This window comes from Suncus etruscus, chromosome 2 (assembly GCF_024139225.1).
Source record: "Suncus etruscus isolate mSunEtr1 chromosome 2, mSunEtr1.pri.cur, whole genome shotgun sequence".
NCBI classification, from domain to species: Eukaryota; Metazoa; Chordata; class Mammalia; order Eulipotyphla; family Soricidae; genus Suncus; species Suncus etruscus.
Genome location: NC_064849.1, coordinates 4,062,609 through 4,082,940, shown reverse-complemented (window position 1 = coordinate 4,082,940; position 20,332 = coordinate 4,062,609). Strand labels below are relative to the sequence as shown.

General features: G+C 55.6%; 1 protein-coding gene across 1 annotated transcript; it reads left to right on the top strand.

Annotated features, from left to right (window-relative positions):
• The first annotated feature begins 10,603 nt into the window (after window positions 1–10,603).
• On the top strand, window positions 10,604–19,720 carry SLC15A4 (solute carrier family 15 member 4). The gene is given in 9 exon segments (XM_049768239.1): window positions 10,604–10,672; window positions 10,675–11,127; window positions 15,109–15,395; window positions 16,979–17,147; window positions 17,224–17,301; window positions 17,882–18,050; window positions 18,866–19,021; window positions 19,110–19,268; window positions 19,454–19,720. Coding segments are annotated over 9 exon segments (1,695 nt in total). The 3' UTR covers window positions 19,609–19,720.
• The last annotated feature ends 612 nt before the right edge of the window (window positions 19,721–20,332 follow it).

Sequence of the window (20,332 nt, the reverse complement as noted above, 5' to 3'; positions counted from 1 at the left end):
GGCAGTGGCCGGGGCGGGGAAGGCCGGGGCGGGGAGGGCCGGGGCCTGGGCCTGGGCTCTGGGTCCCACCCGTGGTGCCGGGCTGGAGATGCGCGCGGACCGCCCCGCACAGACATGCCATGCGGTGGGCTCGTGTCCGCGTCCACGGGGCATCCCTGGCCAGGGATGACAGTGCGGGTGACAGCCCAGCCTGGCCCCTGGCACAGGGGGCCAAGGCAAAAGGCAGCAGGGGAGGTGCCCACGGCCGGTCCTGGGATGGCATGGGCCTGCTGCCAGGATGCTGTGCGCCTGTGCCCGCGGAGGCCAGCAGAGGGCACTGCCCTTGTCCTTTTTGGGGGGATCCAGGGGAAACCCCCCACCCCCTCACCGGGCGCAGGTGATCATCCTCCTTGCAGGGAGCAGCCCAGGCCTCGAATCAGTGGATCCACTTTGGCCTCCACAGCCACAAGCACTGACTCCCTAAGGTTCGGCCCCAGCCCCAAGCACCCCTTAGCTCTGCGCTCTGAGCACCCCCAGATTCTAACTTGCCTTGGGATTTAGCCAGACCTGACATCCTGCCCTCTCTGCTTCCCCCTGCCTGATGGGTGGTGGGATTTGGCTTCCAGCTGAGCAGTCTGTGGGCCTGGATACACACAGGGAGATGGTACTTGAGGACTCTGATTCCTGGCCGGTGGGCAGAGGCAGCTGCCTGCTTAGACACAGGAAAAGCCAAAGTAGCCTGACATACAGAGACACATCCACACACGGACACACATGGACACACAGATACACACAGACACACACAGGCAGACATACGGAGATACATATAGACACACACACAGAGAGACACAAATAGACACAGACATATATTTTATATCTACACACATACACACACAGGACTTGGGGCGCACACTCAGGCTTTGCTCAAGCCACCCACCCCACCCACCCTCACCCCCTGTATGTGGTGTCACCTCCCCAGCACCCAGAGACAGACTCCTTCTGGAGCACCGAGTTCAGAGTAGCCTACCAGCACTGCCAGGGTGACCCCCCCACCCCACCCCACCCCACCCCACACAAAAACAAGTACAAGTTCCCTCATTCTTTGAGCAAATTTGCTTGGCTTTGGGTAGTGGAAGCAGGGAGACATTTTAGAGAGCCAGAGAAGGCTACAGGGACTGTTTGGCCAGAGATAGGTAGCAAGAAAGGATTGACTAATTCTGATTGGCTAGGAACAAGCCACAGGGACTGATAGACCAGAGCTGATTGGCCAGGAACAGGCTTCAGAAACTAATTAGTCAGTGCTGATTGGACAGGAATAGACAGGAACTGATTCGCCAGTGCTGATTGTGGGGGGGGCGAGAGAGAGAGAGAGAGAGAGAGAGAGAGAGAGAGAGAGAGAGATGAGAGAAGAGAGAGGAGAGAGAGAGAGAGAGAGAGAGAGAAAGAGGGAGGGAGGGAGAGAGGGAGGAGGGAGGTGGGAGAGAGGGAGGAGAGAGAGAGAGAAGAAAGAGGAAGGGAGGGAGGGAGAGAGGGAGGAGAGAGAGGGAGGAGAGAGAGAGAGAAAAGAAAGAGGTAGGGAGGGAGGGAGAGAGGGAGGAGGGAGGAGGGAGAGAGGGAGGAGAGAGAGAGAGAAGAAAGAGGAAGGGAGGGAGGGAGAGAGGGAGGAGGGAGAGAGGGAGGAGAGAGAGGGAGGAGAAAGAGGAAGGGAGGGAGGGAGAGAGGGAGGAGGGAGAGAGGGAGGAGAGAGAGAGGGAGGAGAAAGAGGAAGGGAGGGAGGGAGAGAGGGAGGAGGGAGAGAGGGAGGAGGGAGAGAGGGAGGAGAGAGGGAGAGAGAGAGAGAGAGAGAGATCTCAGGAACTCATTGGCTAATGCTGATTGGTCAGAGACTGTCAGGGACTGACCAGGACTGATCCAGGGACTCATTGGCCAGTGCTGACTGGTCAAAAATAGGCTCAGAAACCAATTAACCACCTCTGATTGGTCAGAGGTGGCCAATTGGTCAGTCAGGGCACTGTACTCAGAGCTTCTCTGAGGTTGCACATGTAATCCAGAGGCACTTCCACGCTGAATTTTTGAATGCAAAATGTGGGTGCAAAATGTGGACTTCAGCTTCCTCCAGTGCCTTCAGAGGTATGGGTCTCTTTATCACAGCGTCAGGCCCCTCCACAATCTTCACCTGTGGTAAAGACACATTTCTTCTTTATGGGGCTCAGCTTCTTGTAATCCTTCCCCCAACGTCCTTTTTCCATAACTACTTCTTTTGGGATGTAATAAGACACCCGGATTACAGGACCTTCCCCAACCCTGGTGGGTGAGTGTGGGCATCCTCTCCTCCAACTTCTTGTTTATCCCACCTGAATGATCAGACCATCCATACCTGGAATGGTTGGGAACAGGAGTCTACTTGAAAGGAGAGAGAGAGAGAAGGGAAAATCAGCAGAGAGATTCAACAAGGAGAATTTTTACCCCTCTCCAGGCCAGATGCTAATCTTACTTTATGGTTGGGCCCACCCACTCCTGGGAGGGGTCTGTAGTTGTTAATTAGAGGGGCCTCCAGTAGGGGTGAAAGGAGACGCCTCAGGAGAAGGAGGCAGGACGGAGAGGGCAGAGACAGGATAGATGCAGGGCAGCTGAAGGAGACTGCTTAAAAGGTTAGCTTAGAAGCCATGTAAAATACACACCTGGTGGTTAGAACCTTGTGATAAAGTTGATGTCTCCTGAACCTGACTGCTGTGGGTCATTTCCTTGCCGTCACCTTGATATCTACAGACCTGTCAGCTGGAAGTGGGTACAGGCACTTGGCCTGGCCGAGAAAGGCGTCACCATCCATCCACCATCATCCACCACCATAAAGGACACTTATTAATTTAATTAATACAACAGAGAACCAGCAGAGAGAATTAACAAGGAGAACCAGCAAAGGGTAGTCAGCCAGTAATAAAGCCTGAAAAGCAGCTGAAAGGGAGACAGAGGCAGAGAAGGAGCAGAGAAGGAGCTGCTAGGAAAAGGCTCACCATAGAAGCCATGCGGGGAAATGCACAAGGCGGTAGGGACCGTGAAATAAAGCTGGCTGCTGGAACTTCATCTGACTGCTTTGTAATTTTCTCCGCCATCACCCTGCAACTTTCAGACCCTCCAGGCCGTAGGGGCTGCAGGAGCCGGGCCTCACCACCGCCCTCCCAACACACGTGAGCTGTCTATATATATTAAAACAACAGGTGGGGTTCTGGGTAATAGAGAGGAGTCTGGCCTTGGGGCTAGAGAGAGAAGGAGCATATGGTATAAGCAGCACATGGCAGAGAAAGGCTATGAGGCAAAAAGCAGACTAGCTCCAATGAAACTTTCTCATGGGTTTGGTGTATTAGTTCTCCACCACTACCCTGCTTCATCAGACTCGCCTGCCTGAGGGGTTAGAAACAGAGTGCCTGGGAAGGCCTCACCCAATTCCTGGCTATATTTTGATTTTAAATTTACAGCTTCTCTTTCCCAGTCCTGCACTGTAATATTTCATGGGGTTCTGAGATGGCCTCGGGATGCACCGAGGTTGCTAGCACCCCACACATCATGCTGGAATTTCAGGCCCTCCTGAAAATAGTGCTTTCCAGCAGGTGTCTTTCCTTTTCAGGGCTCCTCCTAGGATTTAATGGCCCGTGGGCCTTTATATCAGTAGCTGCCTGACAAAACCTTCCTTCCTGGGATGCTGGGAAATGCAGCTTTCTAGCTGGTCCTGAACAAAATGGTATCTATGGGTCCAGGGATTCGGGTGGGCCCACCATTCCACCCACTGGGCAGGTCTGTTTTAGAGGGCCTCTGCGTGGGAGCTCCCCAGGACTGATAACTAGGGATACCTGGTGCCTGTGCCCAAGCAAACACTCAGTAGGCTGGCCTCCTGGGACCACATCTTGAATGCAAGGAAAATCAATAGACATCTAGTGTTGAACAAAACCTCCCTGGGTTCTCCCCACTGTGAGATTTCATTCCTGAGCGCGTTTCTCCTGTTGTGACGGGCACTGTGTGAAAATGGGGTCAGCCATGCAGACGAATTTGCCTGCTCCAGCAGTTCAAAAATTCTGACTCGGCGGCCCATCACTTTCTGCCTCCATTGCTCCCCTTTACCAGCTGAAATTTTTATCGTCTCCAGTGATTCTTCCAAGTCGGCCATATTCAAGGTTCGAGATGACTGTCACTAGGGAACAGGGTAGGGTGACCTTGCAGGGGTCAAGCCCCACCTGGAGCGGCTTCCATGATCGCTCCTGTTGTCCTTGCAACCACTGTGCAAAACCCAAGAGTCTAACCCCTCCTCTCGCCTTCTCTACTTCCTCTGGGGGTGTGGTGATCGGTTCCTGCACTCTGGGGGTCCCGGCAGGCTGGTAATGAGTTCCAAAAGAGCCCTGTCTGGCCGGGAAGGGCATCACGGCTCTCTCAGCTCTGGGATGTCTCTGTGCTGAGTACCAGCTGGAACATGGACACACTCCCCTCTTCCTCTCTGCTCCCCATTGCCACATCAGCACCCACCCTGAGGACCAGACTGCAGTGGGGAGCTGAGGGGAGCTTTAATGAGGACACCAGAGCTGTGGTTTTGCATCCTCACTTTAGTTCCCTTTTCTGGCTTCCTCTCGAGAACTGGGCTTGAATGTGACTGAAGACAGAACTCAAGGTGCCTGGCACAGCAGGTGCAGAACACCCACCGATGACACATTTCTCCTTCGGAGCTTTGGTTCTTGGCTAGAAATGGGCTTTATGTGCCCATGAAGGGTTGACACTGGGCAAAATGGGCTCTGAATTTGTGGCAGCCACGAGGGCTTCGGTCAATGGAGATCAAGTGACTTCCAGAAGCTTCTCTTCATTTGGATAACATAACCATGTTTTCTTGTTTGTTTTGGTTTCGTTTCTGGATGGGTGAAGCTTTTGTTTCAAATAATGATCACAAATCTGCCTCCTGGGCCCCCCTGATTTCAATGTGGTGCCCAAACCCCTGCTCTGAGCCCTCCCAGGCTGGGTTACTGGGTCCCCCGCCCCACCACCATTTTATACATAAAGAACTAAAATCATTGGTTCTGTATACTTTCTAATCTTTTGGGACCACACCCAGCAGTGCTCAGGGCTTACTCCTGGCTCTGTGCTCAAGAATCAGTCCTGGTGGGCTCAGGGGACCCTATGGGAGGCTGGGAATGGAACCCACATTGGTCATGTGCAAGGCAAGGTAAGGTGCTTACCTTCCAGGCTGTGCTATCACTCCACCCCTCATCTGCTCTTTTGCATTCACTAGCGTGTCGGGCAAACTCAAGGCTGGCTCCCAGGTCACAACTCGTGTGAGTGACCCAGCTGCTCTGTGAAAGAATTCCAGACTTAGGAGAAATAGGTGCCCAACAATTATCCCTTTAAAGGAACTGGGTGTGGGAGCCCCTAGATATCGGGGAAGACTCTGGGCCTGTGACGGCCAAGTGTCCCATACAGAAAAGGGACCCACTGAGACATTTTCAACATGTTCCCAAGGAGACATCCACAGCTCCTATGAACACACATGTCTCTTAGTCTATAGGTACACCCCAGGACCCAGGACTCTGTCTATTGACTCCTGCTCACTCCTTTCTGTCTGCTGTGGGAGGAAGTGGGTGTGTGACAGCAGAATATCACATTCAGTTCCTGTAGGAAAGAGGGGACCATGTTTCAAATGCAGAACAAGGGCACAAGGACAACAGGCACACATGACATGGGAGTATAAACCTTGGGAGTACAGACCAGAGGCACATGGACTATAGGGTTTTAGACCATGGAGGCACAAACTACAGGCATGATCCTGGACTCATCCCTGGGCATTCCTGAGTAAAATGCAGATCAGCTGTGCTTGGATACTCAGTGGCACGTCTGTGTAGGACTTGATGATGGGCTCACTGCTGACCCACTGCTGCTGGGCAACCTGGCTTACCTGCCCTCTCCTCCCTCAGGACTAGCCTAGCCAGCCTGACCTCCAGGAGCACAAGCTGGAGGACTCGGGGGCTGCCAGAAGGCCGTTTCTCTGTTGCAAAAATCAGCACCATTTATCAGGACAGTCATTTGTTAACTTGCACTTCAGATCTTTTTTTTTTTTTTTTTGGCTTAAGAGAAAAGCAATCATTATCTTTCATACAAATAAGCTCCAGGCCTTTGCTCCCTGTTCCTGCCTCAGGTGTAGAGGTCGTCCTTGCTGGAATTTAATTCCTGAGGTCCTTTCTGGTTCTGCGTTCTCCACCTGATGTTGGCAGAGAAATGTAGACTTTTCTCCCCATCACATCACTGAGGAGCTGGTGAGACCCCCACTCAGGTCTGTGTTCTATAGCTCATATCATCAGTGGAGAATAAAGTTCTGGTGAGGGGCCATAACCTGGAGCTGGCTCCTTCCATGAGGCCCCCATTGTCTGGGAGTAGAGGAGTCTCCAAAAGAAGCAGCAGGTTCCTCTCCTCCTGCATCAGCAGGTGCCTGCTGGTGGTTTGTTGAGATGGGGGAACACATACTTGTTTGTGCTCAGGAGATCATGTGGGACTGGACATGAACAGGGGGCTTCTACATGCAAAGCATCTAGTCCAGCCTGCTGAGCCATCATGCTGGCCCTGGGTCTCCTAAATCGGAGCGGAAAGCTCATCTGGGGCTGGTGCTCCAGGGTGAGGTAGAATGTGTGCTGGCAAAGGCCCAGACCAGACATGCCCTCCCACGACTTGGATGTCTGGGACATGAGTGAGTGGCTCAGAGGCAGGTGGCAGCCTGGGCTTAGCCATCAAATGAAAGTGCTGTGTCCATGGCTGCCCAGCTGGCTGTACCTGATGATGACCAACCTTCCTCCTTCAAATCTGCAGCCACATAGACATCAACGGGGGCTCCCAGGCAGGGCTGCACAGTTGGGAGTGCCTGGTGCCCCTCCTTGTGGCTCAGACAAAACTTAGCACACATGCCAGGGCTCAAGCACACAGGAGCTTCTCTGGGTCCCTTCAGGGAACCTGAGACCCCAGAAAGCAGAAACTGAGATTGCAGTCAACTCTGGGGCAGGCATGACATGTGGGGAGCCACTCCCCACTCTGTGCATGCTAACCATGAGCAATGTTTTGGGTGCTGTGAAGAGCTGCCTTACAAACTGCAGTTTTGAGGAAGTCGGAAACTCAGCATGTGGTGCTGGAAGTTTTTCTGCAGCAAATGTGAGGCACCGGGACTAGATGTAGAGAAGAAGGGAATGGTAATTAGAGCTACTGGGCCAAACAACCATTTCCTACTCGTTTCCATCCACAGTATTTTCTAGAAGTGCTGCAGTGTGCAAGGTCTAGAGATGACGATGCCAAGGCAGGACTGTGTCCAGCCCAGCTATACCACCAGACCCAAGAAATTAGGGTCCCTGTGAGATAGTGCTTTGGTGGCATTGCTCTCGGGACTCTGCGCCTGTCATGAGTGTGGCTTTCATTCTTGTCTCTGACTATTTCAAAGACACCATGAGGTGCCTCCAGCGACTGTAGGAACCAGAGCTCCAAGAGAATAAGGGGTCCTAGTGAGCTTTTATTTTTCTTCTTTTGACCTCCTGAGCTAGATTCTAAGCCCAGTGACATTGGCTGTGTGGGGCTGTTCAGGGGCTACTTAGGGCCACACGCGGCAATGCTCAGAGGACCAGGTAGTGTCAGGGATTGAACATGGGCACTCAGCATGCATATCCCACTCTCCAGCCTATTTTCATACTTCTTGATGGAACTATAATAGGTGCTTTTTGACAGCAAGACCTCGTGGCTTGAATAACATAGAGCTCATCCTTTATAAGCTCCTGCTCCAGACTGTCAGCGGAGCCCTTCTGAGAGCGTTGCACATATGCACAGGCTCATTTACAGGAATAAATATCCTCTTGGAATCAGAACTACTTGGAAGAAAAGGGGGTGTGGCTATTGGGGGAGTGAGCACTGCTGTCCAGTGTGGGGTGCCTGGTAGAAGTGTGGTACACAAGGTGGCCACGAGGGCCTGTGGCTATAAGCACCTGGGCAGGGCTAGGGAACAGATTTTCTTCATCGCTATAGAATAGTGCCTAGTCGAATGGTGACTGCAGGACAGGAAACCTGCAGTGCTGGGGGGTCGTGGAAAGCTGAGAGCTCCGCAGACAGGGCTGGGTTGCTCATCGTCTGAGCTTGCCCAACAGCGTCCCAGAAACCACTTGCTTTCAGATCCTTGTATGACCTCTTTAAGGTTCTGGCTGCTATCTGGGGTAGAATTTCAGGGGCTGGTAGTGTTGGGAACCTAAGAGCCACTGCAAGGGGGCACTCAGCCCAGCTCTGTGTTCATGCTCTGCCACTGGTGTACCTGGGACTCAGAAGCACCTGAGATCCAACTCGAGATCTTGAGCATGCCAGCCACAAACAAGCAGGTGTCTGCAGCCCTTCCAGCAGGGCAAAGGTGGGCTTCTTTGTGGGAACTGTGGAGGGTGGGATTCCCACAAGGGCAGATTTTCTTGCCCTTTGTGGGAACTTCTAGATGGGCAATGGCCTTCCTCCCTGGTTGCGCAGGCCCAGGGCAACCTCCCAGTATGGGTACTTTTCTGGGACAAAAAAGGCTACTCAGCAGAGAGTGGGTGGGTGGACTCCTGGAACATCATGGGGAAGTTTCAGGACCTTCCGAAGGTGCAGATCTAGGCTGGTCCAGAGACCCTACGTCATCACAGCCAACTTGCAACCTCTACCAGCCTCTGCCAGGGTCCCCATCCTCTGCAGAGAGCCAGCACACCCCCCTAATCCACAAATCTCCATACTACAGGCCCTAGACTGTTCACAGGGTACCTTTTTTGTAATGAGGGGTCACACCGGGTGCACTCAGAGATCATCCTGCAGGGTTTGAGGAAAGTATAAAGTTCTGGGGGATCAAACCCAGGTCAACTGCATGCAAGACCACACGCAACCCCTTTGCTATACGGTCTCTCCGGCCTTTGAAAAAGTAATCTTGCAAGCTGTCTCATTCTACGGTCAAATGGGACCTCATCCTAGTCTAGGCTACACACCAGCAATGAGTCTTGAAAGCTGGGAAGTTGGGAGGGCAGTCCCTTGGAGGACCCTGGTCCACTCCCCATGTGTCACCAGGTGCTGCCCAATCCGGGAGACACGAGGACAGGAGAATCAAGAAACTCCACGGTCACAAGAACTGGGTGCTGAAAGGAGGGAAAGTGATATGCATGTCATCCCTTCAGTAACAGTATTGCAAACTACAGTGCTAAAAGGAAACAAGGAGGAAATGAGAGGGAGGAGGGGGGAGAGAGAGACAGAGAGAGACAGACAGAGAGAGAGAGAGAGAGAGAGAGAGAGAGAGAGAGAGAGAGAAGTGAAGGGTGTTGAAACATCATGTCTGAAACTTAACAATAACTTTTTAACTTTATATCCCACAGTAGTTCAATGCAAAAACATGTTTGATCCAAGGCAAAAACCTCATGGCCAGTGGCAGAGGCTCTGGCTGGACATCCAGGAGCCTGTACCAAAGTGAACAGGTTGCACCCTGAAGGTGTTTCCCCCCCCCCCAAAAAAAAGAGTGGCGGATGCTAGGAATGAGGGAAGAAGGCTGAGCCTGAAGGGACTGCTTGGTCAGAACCCGGGTACCTATAGCCTAGGCCAACGTTTTTCAACCACTGTGTCCTGGCATAGACGTGGGGAAAAGAATTGTCTAGTGTGCTGTGGGGAAAAAAATTCCAATTTCATCCGTAAAACATGTGGTTTCGGTTCACAGAATAGATCAATTATTCGATTCTAATGGTTTATTTCATAATAAAGCAATCACAAAACAATTTCTTTGTGTTTGATTCCTATTCAAGAGAATGACTTTATATATAGTCAATAGAAGCACAGAGTTGACTGTTTTTCTTAACATTTTCTAAACGGTGGTGTGCCTTGTGATTTTTTTATTTTTCATAAAAAAAAGTGCCTTTGGGCTGGAGAGAGCATGCAGAAGGATGGTGGTTCAAATCCCCCTGAGCCTGCCAGAAGTGATTTCTGAGCCTAGAGCCAGGAGTAACCCTTGAGCGCTGCCGGGTATGACCCAAAAGCCAAAAATAAATAAATAAATAGTAAATAAATAAAATACAAATAAAATTTCTTTGTATTTCTTTGATTCCTATTCAAGAGAATGACTTTATATAGCATCAATAGAGGTAGACACAGAGCTAAGTATTTTTTAAACATTTTGTAAATAATGGCATGCCTGGTGACTTTTTCTATTTTTCCGTAAATGAAAGAAAAAGTGTGCCTTTGCACAAAAGAAAAGGTGCAAAACCAACCAGGAGCCTAGCCAGGGAGCTAGCTAGCTAGCTACAGGGCAGGTGGTGGTGATGCTGGCTGGAGCGAGAACCCGGAGCGCGCAGGCGCACACGGGCGCCGCCTTCCGGGAGGGAGGGGGGCGGAGAGCGGGGGGAAAAAAAAAAACAGAAAAAACCAAAACATCCCCAGGTAGTGTGGATCGGGGCGGAGCAACCTGCGGAGGCCCAGAAGGCAGCCAACCGCCGCTCGCTTCCGGGGCGTGCCCGGAAGCGCGTCCCCGCCGCGGCGCGCGCGCGCCAATGGGCGCGGGGGACGAGGTCTCGCGAGAGCGCGGGGTCGGGGCGCGAGCCGGGGTCGGGGCAGTGGCAGTGGCCGGGCGCGGATGGCGGCGGCGGCGGCGGCGGGCGCGGGCGAGCGGGCCCCGCTGCTGGGGGCGCGGCGGGCGGGCGCGGGGGCTGGCGGGGCGGGCGCGGCGCGTGCCTGGCGGTGCTGCTGACGGAGCTGCTGGAGCGCGCGGCCTTCTACGGCGTGACGGGCGGGCTGGTGCTGTTCCTGAACGGCGCGCCGCTGGGCTGGGAGGGCGCGCAGGCCAGCCAGGCGCAGCTGCTCTTCCTGGGCCTGGCCTTCCTGGCGTCGCCCTTCGGCGGCTGGTGCGCCGACGCGGGGCTCGGCCGGGCGCGCGCCGTGCTGCTCGGCCTGGCGCTGCACCTGCTCGGCCTGCTGGCCTTCCCGCTGCTCGCCGCGCCCCAGCCCCGCGCCGCGCTCTGCGGGCCCGACCCGGACCCCGGCCCGACCCCCGGGCCCCCGGCCCGCCACTGCGCGCCCGCCGTCTTCGCCAGCCTGGCGCTCCTCGGCCTGGGCGTCGGCACCGTCAAGACCAACATCACGGCCTTCGGCGCCGACCAGGTGCGGCCCTGTCGCGCCCCTCTCGCCTCTGTCTCTATCTCTCTGCGCCTGTCTCTCTCCTCTCGGTGTCTGTCCCTCTCTGCCTCTCCTCTCTGTCTCTGTCTCTTCTCTCTGTGTCTGTCTGTCTCTGTCTCTCTGTCTCTCTGTCTCTTCTCTCTGTGTCTGTCCCTCTCTGCCTCTCCTCTCTGTCTCTGTCTCTCTGTCTCTTCTCTCTGTGTCTGTCCCTCTCTGCCTCTCCTCTCTGCTCTGTCTCTCTGTCTCTTCTCTCTGTGTCTGTCCCTCTCTGCCTCTCCTCTCTGTCTCTGTCTCTCTGTCTCTGTCTCTCTGTCTCTTCTCTCTGTCTGTCCCTCTCTGCCTCTCCTCTCTGTCTCTGCCTCTCTGTCTCTGTCTCTCTGTCTCTTCTCTCTGTGTCTGTCCCTCTCTGCCTCTCCTCTCTGTCTCTCTCATCTCTCTCCTCTGTCTCTCTGTGTCTGTTTCTCTCCTTTATCTCTCTCTGTCTTCTCTCTTTCCCGTTCTGTCTCTGCCTCTCCTCTCTGTCTCTCCGTCTCTCCTCTGTCTGTCTCTCTGACTCTGTCTCAGTTTCTCTCCTCTGTCTCTGTCCCTTTCTGTCTCTGCCTCTTCTCTCTGTCTCTCCTCTGTCTCTGTCTCTCTGTGCCTTTCTTCTCTCTGTCTGTCTCTCTGTCTCTGCCTCAGTTTCTCTCTGTCTCTCTCTGTCTCTGTCTCTCTTTGTCCCTGTCTGTCTCTGCCTCTCCTCTCTGTCTTTCCATCTCTGTTTCTGTCTCTCTGTCTGTCTTTCTTCTCTCTGTTTCTCTGTCTCAGTCTCTATCTCCTCTCTGTCTCTCTCTGCCTCTGTCCCCGTCTCTCCTCTCTTCTCTGTCTCTCTCCATTCTCTGTCTCTCCTCTTTGTCTCTGTCTGACTCTCTCCCTTTCTCTGCCTCTTTCTCTTTCCTCTCTCTTTGTCTCTATCTGTCTCTCAGTAGAATACTCCAAATGTTTTTTTTCTCCTTAAAAGGAAGTTGGGGATGGAATTCATGTCTCTGTCTCCTCGCTCACTCTCTCTCTACAGAGAGAGCCACCGAACCTGCCCTACTGTCCTCCCCAATCTGCGCCATTTCCCATTTTCTGCGGCAGCCACCAGTTTCGAAGGAAGTGGAACTGGGCCCCGGGACTGAGCTTTCTGGGCGCCCCACCTCACTTTCCTGCACTCCACAGCTGCAGAAATGAGGGTTTCCCCCTCAATTCTGCAGAGCTTGAGACCACCCTGACTGTACAAGTGGGCGCTGAGGCTCGCTTGTGCGGCGTGAAGGTGCCAGAGAGAAAGAGAGAGAGAGAGAGAGAGGGCTGTTCATTTGGAATGGAAGTTGGATTGCTTCGATCATGTGCCCCAACTCACACCCTTCGCAGGGTGTAAGGGCCAAGGGATCCCCGGGCCTCTTTAGTAAATTTGTTTTTTTACAAAGAACTGTCTCCAAGGTTCTAATGAAGGACGTGTACAAGTCGCAAGTCTCAGAACCACCAAGGAGTCTGTTTGCTGTTTGCAGTCATTTTATCCTGGGCCTGACAGTTCCCTGGGCCTCTTGACCGAATTTGGCACTCTGGCGCCACTGCTGTGGAAGTCACTACTTGCCCACCCTTATTATCACATGTTGGCCCTGTTCAAGTCTTGAGCTGGAGGCTGAGGAGGCCCGACAGAGGCTGTTTCTGCTACGAGCCTCCAGGGTTGACAGGTCTGTCCTCTGTCCCACTGGGTATGGGCTGCTGTTTGTCAGGGCCATGCAGATCTGCATCATGAAGGTCCCTGTCACACAGGAGTCTCTCAGCATGGGACCCTACCAAGGTCTGCACCTAGGCACCCTGACTCCTGGAAAGAGGCTGTCCAGAGCGTATGGGATTGCTCAGAAGGTGCTGGCCAGAGCTCTCTGCTCTGAAAACCAGGATGAAAGAGGCCCCCGGGCTGCTCCCGGAAACTGCTGCTTCTCACTGTCAGCTGCAGAAATCAAAGCTGCTGTCCTGTGCCCTCAATCAGTGTTCTTTGGAGCCTGTACGCCTCTGGGCTCTCACCTGCCTGACACCTTTTATTTTGTTAAATGTTGAATTTTATTATTTTGGTTTTGGGCCACACTCGATGGTACTCGGATTACTTCTGGCTCTGTGCTCAGAAATTCTGGCAGGCTCTGGACCATATGGATGCCAGGGATTAATCACAGACAAATCTCCCCTCTGTGCTATCCACTCCAGCCCCCCTGCCCGACACCTTAACTTTTTTACATACAGTGGATTGTGGAGTGGTGACATATTGTGGTCAGGTGAAGGTCCGCCTTCAGTGAGCCTAGTTTTCCCGGTGAAGAGAGGGATACACAGCTGTTCTGTGGTCTGAGGGAGTCTCAGGTTCCACATGGTGTGGACTGTTTGCAGGCTGCATGCGTGTATCTCATCTGGGCTGCGGTCTGAGTCCTGAGTCGTGTGTGTGTGCGTGCGTATCCATGCGTGTGCATGCAGCCGATTTAGGGGAAGCATGGAGCAGGTGCTGAGGATGGATGGGGTGTGGGGGACCAGTTGCTGACTCAGTATCTCCAGGGACGCTTGTTGAAAGCAAAACCTCAAAACCCCGTGTGCCTGGGTGTCTAGGCCCATTGCTGGCTTGTGTGAGTTATTGTGGCCCTGGTGGCCACTGGCTAGCCCCTCGGGCCCTGGGGCTCTAGGCTGTATCACAGTGAAGTGAGTATTTGGGAAGGGGGACCCCTCTATTAGTGTCTGAGTGTCTCTGCTGAGGAAGGGCAGTCGATCTGAAGCCCATAGCTCCTTCTGGCTTATTCTCAGGGAAACTGTTGGGACCTGAGGTGCTTTGCTGCTCTGTGTGGGGCTGACTGGAAGGCAGGGGGATGTGTCCTAGCCCTGCTTCTCTCCCTGCTTCCCCTGTGCAGACTCTGCTCCCGGCCATACCCATCTCCATCTGGTCCCCATTGCCCTGCAGCACGTGCACACGGGGATGAGTTGGTGACCCAGGAAGCTTGAGTGACAGATGGGCCGGCACAGGGAGGGAGGACAGTGGCTGTCCACTTGCTGAAGAGCTTTTCAGGGGCAGCTGTTTGGCCAGCAGCAACCCCGTCCCCAAGATGCCTTGAGCAGGGCGGGCCGTTTCCTGTCAGCAGAGCATGTGATTGGCCGCTCATGGAACTCAGTGGGGCAGCCCTGGCTTCTGGGTGACTCTTGCGCCTGCCTGCCTGCTTGTCCTTGGAGGTTTGGCTTTGGGGTGTATAGGGTGGGGCGGTGCTTCACTCTGAAGCAAGCCCTACCTGATGAATTTCACTCTTTGTCCTGGCCTGTCAGAACGAATTTTGAGTCCAGTTGAGGGAGGCCCAGTGAGAGGAGCTGACCTGGGCTCCAGTGTTCTTGAGAGGGACGGGACCCCGATGTTCAGTCTGAGGGCCTGGGCCTGGCAGCCTGGCTAATTTGTATACGACCATCATCCCCCCCCACCCCCCTCCCCCCCCCCCCACCCCCACCCCCCCCCCCCCCCCACCCCCCCCCCCCCCCCCCCCCCCCCCCCCCCCCCCCGCCCCCCCCCCCCCCCCCCCCCCCGTTCTTTCATTCCTCCGATATTTTCTGTCATCCCTCTGAGATCTGGACACTCGTTTGAGGTGGCGCGCAGCAGGACTCAGGTGGAGAGGGCCATGTTGGCACACACATCACCACCCCCACCCCCCCTTTTTCCCCCTGCTGCAAAACAGTGTCTCCAGCCTTTCGTGACATGCTGTCCAAGGATGAAACACGCGAATTTCTTTGCCACGTTCTGAGGCTTCTGAGAATTTTAGAACCGGCCGATGGGCCTTGCTTGGTCACCAGGCCTGAGCACTACTCGTGGCGCTCAAGGGTGCTGAATTCCAGGGACTCGTATCTCTATTGCTGGCGGGACAGGGATAAGAAAATAAGAGGCTCAGCCAGGTGCCGCTTTGACCTCTGTTTCCCTTCCTGCTTCAGGTGAAAGACCTGGGTCCGGAGGCCACGCGAAGGTTTTTCAACTGGTTTTACTGGAGCATTAACCTGGGCGCCATCTTCTCCCTGGGCGGTGTTGCCTACATTCAGCAGAATGTGAGCTTTCTGACTGGCTACATCATCCCCACCGTCTGCATCGGCCTGGCCTTCCTGGTCTTCCTGGGCAGCCAGCGCTGCTTCATCAGCCGGCCGCCCGATGGCAGCGCATTCTCCGACATGTTCAGAATTCTCAAGCATGCCTGCTGTCCCCCAAGGCCCAGCACAGAGCGCAGGTGTGGTGGGCAGGTGGCAGGTGGCAGTGGGGGTGCTGAGTGGGGTGAGCTGTACCCTGGAGCCGGGCTTGGTCCTTCCAGCCTCTAGCCTCCCGCTGGACATTTAACCGATGATGTCATCCTGGGGAAATGCCGAGTCAGAAAGAACCTTTCAGAATTCAGGCCAGAAAGTGGCCCTGGGGCTGAATTTGTCCTTGCTGAGAGGCTAGCAGAGGGCCCAGAGAAGGTCCAGAACCTATTTGGGCCAAGAAAGGCTGGATGATGCCTGCTTTGTCCTTCCTGAGTGGCTCGTCCCAGGTCCTCCAGGACTGACCTTTAGATCCCCTAGTCTCACACTCAAGCAGGACGGAGAGGGGAGAGTCCCCCTCCCCCATGCTCCCTGGACAGCCCCTCCTTGAACGATCAGCCCTTGAGGGTCCCATGTCCTTGGGGCCTCCAGACCTGAAGGCTCAGCCTAGTGCCCACCTGCCTGCCCTCAGCCTCGACCTCTATCTCGGAGTCCCTCGGGCCTTTGCCCCCAGGACAGCCCTCATGGGCTCCTGCATGCAGACTCTGTTCTAGCCATGGGCATCTCCCTGGTCGCACCAGAGAACTTTTGACATTTGGCTGTTGACATGTGAGGTCACTCTTCAGCATTTTGTTTGACCTCCGAAAGTTCAAAGTAAGATTTGACTTAGATGGGGCGAGATTTGAGGCACTTGCCTTGCACGTGGTAGACCCCAGTGCAGTCCCCAGCACCACATAAGGGCCCGAGCCCCACAAAGTGATCCCTGAGCACTACCGGGGTGGCCCTAAAAACACCTCCTGCTAGGGGCCGGGCTCAATGATTTAGTGCAGCGCAGGACAGACCACCATGGTGATTTCCCCCTCGGGTTGCAGATGGGCTCCTGAGTTAGTTCAAGAGCTAGAGCTGAGTTCCTCGGAGCTGGAAAGCAAGGTTGGTGGGGGTGACCTCCCTTCCTCTGGCCTCAGAGAGTGTGCAGCTGCATTCCTCTTTGTTCTTGGATCCGCTCTGGGATTGGGTCTTTGGAAAACCAGACCCAGAGTGTGTTCGCTAGGGAAGCTGCAGGGGTAGGAACCTGGCCGGGCTCCTGGATGGTGGAAGGGGCCACCTGTTCTACTCACCCTATGCATAGACGCCAGAGCAGAGCCTTTCTCACAGCTCACAGCAGCTTGAGTTCCCATCACTTCATTCTTTCTGATGCTGGGGACAGATGGTTGAGAAATAGCCTCGTGCAGAATCCCAGTTGCCGAGTACTGCAGGGCCCCCCATTCTGGCCAGGCTGGCTGCATGTCTGCAGGCCCCATGGTGAGAACCACCAGGCTCTGGAGGTCTGCGTGCACACACAACACACGCACACACATTGTGGTCCGTGGTTCCACTTAGCTGGGCGTAGAGTGGCTGCGTGGGCCAAGCCAAGGGGCTCGCACTCCCTGCCTGAGCCCTGGCACTTGCCTTTGGCGAAGCGTTAGTTCTAGTGGATCCTATCGAGCTGGCTGGTGCGTGACTTCCAAACCAAATTTAAGAATTCCCATCTCGGGGGGTGGGAAGAGAACTAATTCCTTCATTTTATTTCCCCAAGTGAAGGCGTTGGAGTGTTCCAGCAGCCCTCTAAACAAAGTCTGTTTGACTCCTGTAAGATGTCCCATGGGGGGCCACTCCCCGAGGAGAGGGTGGACGACTTGAGGGGCCTGGTCAAGACTATACCTGTGTTCTTGGCTCTGATCCCTTACTGGACCGTCTATTTCCAGGTGAGGGGCCCGTGGGACGGGGCAGGGCGGCACGGGTGGCCGTGGTGCCCATCTGACATGCTGGCCTCCCCCGCAGATGCAGAGCACATACACGCTGCAGAGTCTCCACCTGCGGATCCCCCAGATCTCCAACGTCACCACCAACCCGCACACGGTGAGGGCTTGAGCTGTGTATCTGTGTGTCCATCCCACAGTGTGCAGGGCTCTGACTGGCTCCATGCGTTGACCGGGTCATTTTGGAGGGGTGTTGAGTATAGTCACAGGGCACTCGGTGTGACCCCACCCACAGTGTGAGGACAGCTGCAAGGCCATAGCACTTCGGGAGGGCACTGGCTTTGCACGTGGCTAATCTGGGTTCGATCCCCAGTGCCCCACCAGGAGTGCGTCCTGATGTAGACCTAGGAGTCAGCTCTGAGCACCCCCAGGTATGACACAACAACGAACGAAGAGAATCTTTGTCTTAATGTCTTGTTCCTTTGGGGCTTGGGGTCACACCTGATGGGCTTAGGTGACCAGATGTTGACTGGCAATTGAGTCCAGGCTGGCCAGGTGTCCGGCAGGCATCTTACTGGGTCCTGTGCCCAGCCCTTCTGTCCCAGGCAGTGTCTCGACCTGGCTCTTTCTGTCGTGAAAATGTGTCAGGGTTAGGTTTTGCAGGAATCCGTTCCCCGCACTGACGCCCTGCAGCCTGTGGTCCTGGGCCTACAGTGACTCGTGTGCCTCTCCTGCCTCAGTTCCCAGCAGCCTGGCTGACAATGTTTGACGCCGTGCTCATCCTCCTCCTGATCCCTCTGAAGGACAAGCTGGTGGACCCCCTCCTGCGCAGACACGGCCTCCTCCCATCTTCTCTGAAGAGAATCGCCCTGGGCATGTTCTTCATGATGTGCTCTGCCTTTGCCGCTGGTGAGCAGCTGTTACCCTTCCCTCACGCACAGCTCCAGGCTTGCTCTGCCCCGGGAGGAGACAGACCTGGGCAGCTCTGGACCAAGGTGGGTTTGTTTTTGGCCCTTGGGCCACACCCGTCAGTGCTCAGGGGTTCCTCCTGGCTCTATTCTCAGAAATTGCTCCTGGCAGGCTCAGGGGACAGATGGGATGCCGGGGATCCAACCCAGGTTGTCCTGGGGCCTCTGCATGCAAGGCAAATGCCCTGTCACTGTGCTATCGCTCTGGCTCCTGATCGAGGTGTTTGTAGAAATTCTGGCCTTAGGCCCCCTGGGGGTTTAGAGTAGCCTGTGGCTTGAGCCCACGATGCTCTGTGACACTCCTGTACTGAGTTGAGCCTGAAGATCCCTTCCCAGGAGACATCTGGGCACTACGGCGCAAGAGGGCAGCTGAGGTGGGTGGGCGGTGGTAGGTTAACAAGCTCTGGATGGGTGAGGGCCAAGGGTCGTGGCGGCAGGACAGTGGACAGCACAGTGGGCAGGGCACTAGCTTTCCACGTGTCTGACCCTGGCTCCATCCGGGCACCTATATGTTGCCCCGCACCTGCCAGGAGTGATCCCTGAGCCCCTTGGGTCAACCCCCTGCCCTCCCAAAAAAGAGAAAGAATTTGCCTCGAGCGCCAGTTTGGGGAAGTTGCCGCAGTGGAACTGAAGAGAAGCGCCTACTGGTTTTGGGGTCCCTTGGAGCTGCCCCTTCTGTGTGTTGTGCTTTGGCGGGTAGGCCCAGGACCTTGTGGGCACCCTCACGTGCTGACGAACTGGCGTGTGGTGCCCCAGGGATCCTGGAGAGCAAGCGGCTGGTGCTGGTGCACGAGCACAGCGTGAACCAGACCATCGGCGGGGTGAACTACACCGCTGCCGACCTGGCCCTGTGGTGGCAGCTGCCCCAGTACGTGCTCATCGGCCTCAGTGAGATCTTCGCCAGCATCTCCAGTGAGTCTGGGTGTCCCCGTGGGCGGGGCAGGGCCCTCCCTCCCTTCTGGGGGTCCCCACCCTCCTCACTGCACTCCCTGCTCCTCAGGCCTAGAATTTGCCTACTCGGCAGCACCCAGGTCCATGCAGAGCGCCATCATGGGCCTCTTCTTCTTCTTCTCTGGTGTTGGCTCCTTCCTGGGCTCCGGCCTGCTCCAGCTTGTGTCACTCAAGGCCATCGGCTGGATGAGCAACCACAAGGACTTCGGTAAGGCGCCCGAACTCTGTCCCCCTGCAGTGCCCGCAGGAGCCCTGGGAGAGGGCTGGGATTCGGCGTGGCTGGAAACCGCCTCTGGGCTGAGGGGCCTTCCTGAGGGCACAGGCAGGCACATGGGGGCGGGTGCGAGGAGCTTAGGGCCCTGCCCTGGCACCCACACGCCTGCCCTCCTCCAGGCAACATCAACGGCTGCCACCTGAACTACTACTTCTTCCTCCTGGCGGCCGTGCAGGGCGCCACCCTCCTGCTCTTCCTCCCCGTCTCCGTGAGGTACGACCGACAGCGCGCCAGAGCCGCCGCCCCCGCCACAGTGGGCACCAGGCGGGCCTGAGCGAGGACTGGACAGGGTGCCCTGGGCCCCACATGGTGCGTGTAGGGGAGTCACGACTACCCCACCCTGGCCAGGACACCATCCTTCAGCACTGACATGTCCTGGGCCTGTCCTGGACCGCATCACGGTCCCTGCCTTCCTCCCCGCTGTGACAGCGCTCACCACGCCTGCCAGGCCCGTGTCCCGGCTCAGGGACAGTGTAGGGCTTCCCCTTAGGGATGGAGTCAATGTGGCCAGTACAGCTTCGAGTGTCGCCATGAGCCGAGTGGGCATGCACCTCGAAACTGACTTCTTGGATTGGATTCTGGGCGTGACTTGATAAAGCTGCTCAGAGGCCACCCATGACCGCATGTTTGTCCGTGGACGGTCACTCCCAGTTGTGGGGTGTCCCTGCTGGCTGCAGATCTGCGGGGAGGTGCGTCTCGGGCACGAGTTCAACCCCCCCCCCCCCACGGATCCTTCTGGGATCCCACGGCAGCACCAGCAATGCCCATCCTGAGGCTGAACCCCCCTTTTAGGGAAGACAGACCCAGTGCCCCGAGAATTTAACCTCTGGATGTCCAGTGATCTTAGCTTTCCCCTTACAGGGGTTCCGGTACTGGGTGCTGAGTGAGTGGTGACTCGGGATGGGACAGGATGGGGCTGTACCTGGGACATTCCTCCCTCAGCTTCCAGATCGAGACACCCCCTCCCCCGTTGACCCCCCTGACAGCCTTCAAGTCCC